A 2,235-nucleotide genomic window follows, 5' to 3' on the forward strand; every position below is an offset into this window, starting at 1 on the left:
CACATTGCTGTTTCTCTCCCTCTCTAAAAATAAATACTCTTTAAAGAGAAAAAACAGCCACAGTTCTTTAAGCCTGTTTTTGTTGTTTATAAATAACGAGAGAAACACCTGTGAAACAAACTCTCATCTCCCTGTCCTAGGGCACAGGCAGCAAACACAAGGCCCGCAGGCTGAATCCAGCCCGGAAACCTCCTCTCACCCGGCTGCAGTGCCAAGCTCTCGCTTACCAGTTAAGCAGTATTTACGTTTATAAAACCCTAAAATTATTTCGGCCCTTTGAAGGCAACCGAGAGGCTCCTGTGGCCGTCAGTGAAAATGCACGGGACACCCCTGTCCTGGGGGTTTTGAACCCCAGTAATGGGGGCACCATCCAGACACAGACCAGAAAGCCAGTCAACTAGGACTAAGTGAGTACAGGTCGGAGGCTTCGATGCAAAACACTTGCTTTATTTAAATAAAAACATACAAAGAAACAATAGCTAAGTGCCCAAAACGCATAAAATACCAAACATCTGAAACCCAATGCAGACCAGAGCCCCCCTCTGCCTGGCAAGACGCCAGCGTGCCTCTGGGGATTGTGCGGTGCCCACAAGGCACCTCTCGCCGGGGCGAGTGCACAGCTTTCTGTCTCGCTCCCCACCCCACAGCCTGCACAAAAACACCCACGCAGCAGTCACGCTGCCAACTCCGTGACGATCCACAGTATGAAACCCTGTCCCCAGCTAAGGACATTTGTGCTGCTTCCTGCCGAGAGCCTGTTTCAGGCCCGAAGCCACTCCCCCACCGCAGGCCAGAGTCCCAGTCCCCTGACAGCAGCTCCCCTGGCTGCGGGGAAGGGGCGGCCTCCCGGTTGGCCTCAGGCCTCCTGGGGAACTTGGACGCTGGTCCCTCACTTCCAGGCCTTGGGTGGAGGAGCTGGAAATAGGGCAGCTGCTTCAGGGCCGGGGCTCTCCCCAGTCCCAGTGATGCTGGGACCCTGTCCTTGGGCGGAGAACTCGGGCCCGGAGGCTGAGTTGCTCTCCTCTGCCTCCCCCTTGTTCCAGGGAGAGTAAGAGAGGATGCTGAACCCCCTCCTAAGCAGGGCTGTGTCTGCAGGGACCAGCTCGGCACCACACCCTGTCGTGGAGGCTTCCAGAATGCTCAGCTTCCACTGGTTCAGGTCCTGCCCCTGGGGTGCATCTTGCAGCCTCACTGCACACAGGTCATCAGGCTCCAGCAGCACATTCCAGCCCTGGCCTGGGGTCCTCAGGGCCCAGAGTGCTGTCATGTTCCGCAGGTAGGTGGCATCGGAGTCATCCACCATGGACATGACCTGCATGCCCAGTAACCAGGCCTCAGCCTCAGCAGGGTCCACCGCGCGGGTGGTGCCCAGCTCCAACAGCATGGGCTCCCCGGGGGGCAGGACCTCTTTGAGAAGCGCCTGCCACAGAAGATAAGGGCTCGGCCAGTGGCAACACGCCGGAACGCCCCCGAATCGCCAGGGGAGGCCCTGGGTCCAGTCGGCATCCTCGGGACCCAGGCCCAGGGGTGCTGCGTCCTGAGGGGTCAGCTCCGTGGGCACAAAGTACTGGTCCAGGCCCCCCTCTGCAGACCCGTCAGGGGATGATGTGGGGCTGTCCGAGCTCCAGTCCACAGATGCCTCCAGTGCAGGCTGACCTAGGGCCTGCCCCCAGCCGGGCCCCTCCACGGGGTTCTCTAGGAACTCAGGGTCCCAGTCCTCATCTTCCCAGTCCTCTGACTCCAGCGACTCTTTAAAGCTCAGGAAGACGAACTTGAAGCACATGAAGCAAATCCTCAGCTGGTCCCCGTGCTGGAGCTGATAGCGCCAAGACGCGTACAGGTGGGACACGCCCTCCCTGCCGGGCCGCGCACTGACCGGCGGGCACATGGCCGTGACGACGTCGCCTCCCGTCCGGGTGCACGGGTGGAGAGCGGGGGCGGGACTTGCCAGAGACTTCCTCGGGATCTGACCCGCCTGTGCCCAAGCGCCAGAGCGACGCTCCAGAGCAAGAAGGTCTCCTGTGGGGGCCTTGGCTGGGGACAAACTGGGTCCCAATCTCACAGGGACCTGCAAAGGTGGGGAAGAATGCACTTCTGGAAATTTCCTCAACGATGCAATCGCTCTCTTCTCCGGGTAGCTGCAAAGAAAAAGCGTGTGAGGCTAGACAGGCCAGGCCTGGCAGGTGGGAGAGGTCGGGTGGCAAGCGGGGGCGCAGAGGCGCGGGCTCCAGACCC

General features: G+C 60.0%; 1 protein-coding gene across 1 annotated transcript; it reads right to left on the minus strand.

Annotated features, from left to right (window-relative positions):
* Positions 1 to 889: 889 nt before the first annotated feature.
* On the minus strand, positions 890 to 1,941 carry TEX19 (testis expressed 19). The gene has a single exon (XM_037069355.1). The coding sequence runs from the start codon at positions 1,886 to 1,888 to the stop codon at positions 890 to 892; it is 999 nt and encodes a 332-aa protein (XP_036925250.1). The 5' UTR covers positions 1,889 to 1,941.
* Between the last annotated feature and the right edge of the window lie 294 nt (positions 1,942 to 2,235).

This window comes from Sturnira hondurensis, unplaced genomic scaffold (genome assembly GCF_014824575.4).
Source record: "Sturnira hondurensis isolate 20B ecotype Veracruz unplaced genomic scaffold, ASM1482457v3 Scaffold0001221, whole genome shotgun sequence".
Taxonomy (NCBI): domain Eukaryota; kingdom Metazoa; phylum Chordata; class Mammalia; order Chiroptera; family Phyllostomidae; genus Sturnira; species Sturnira hondurensis.

Coding starts and splice junctions, on each gene's coding strand:
- TEX19 (XM_037069355.1), bottom strand. CDS start 1,888: ATGTGCCCGCCGGTCAGTGCGCGGCCCGGCAGGGAGGGCGTGTCCCAC.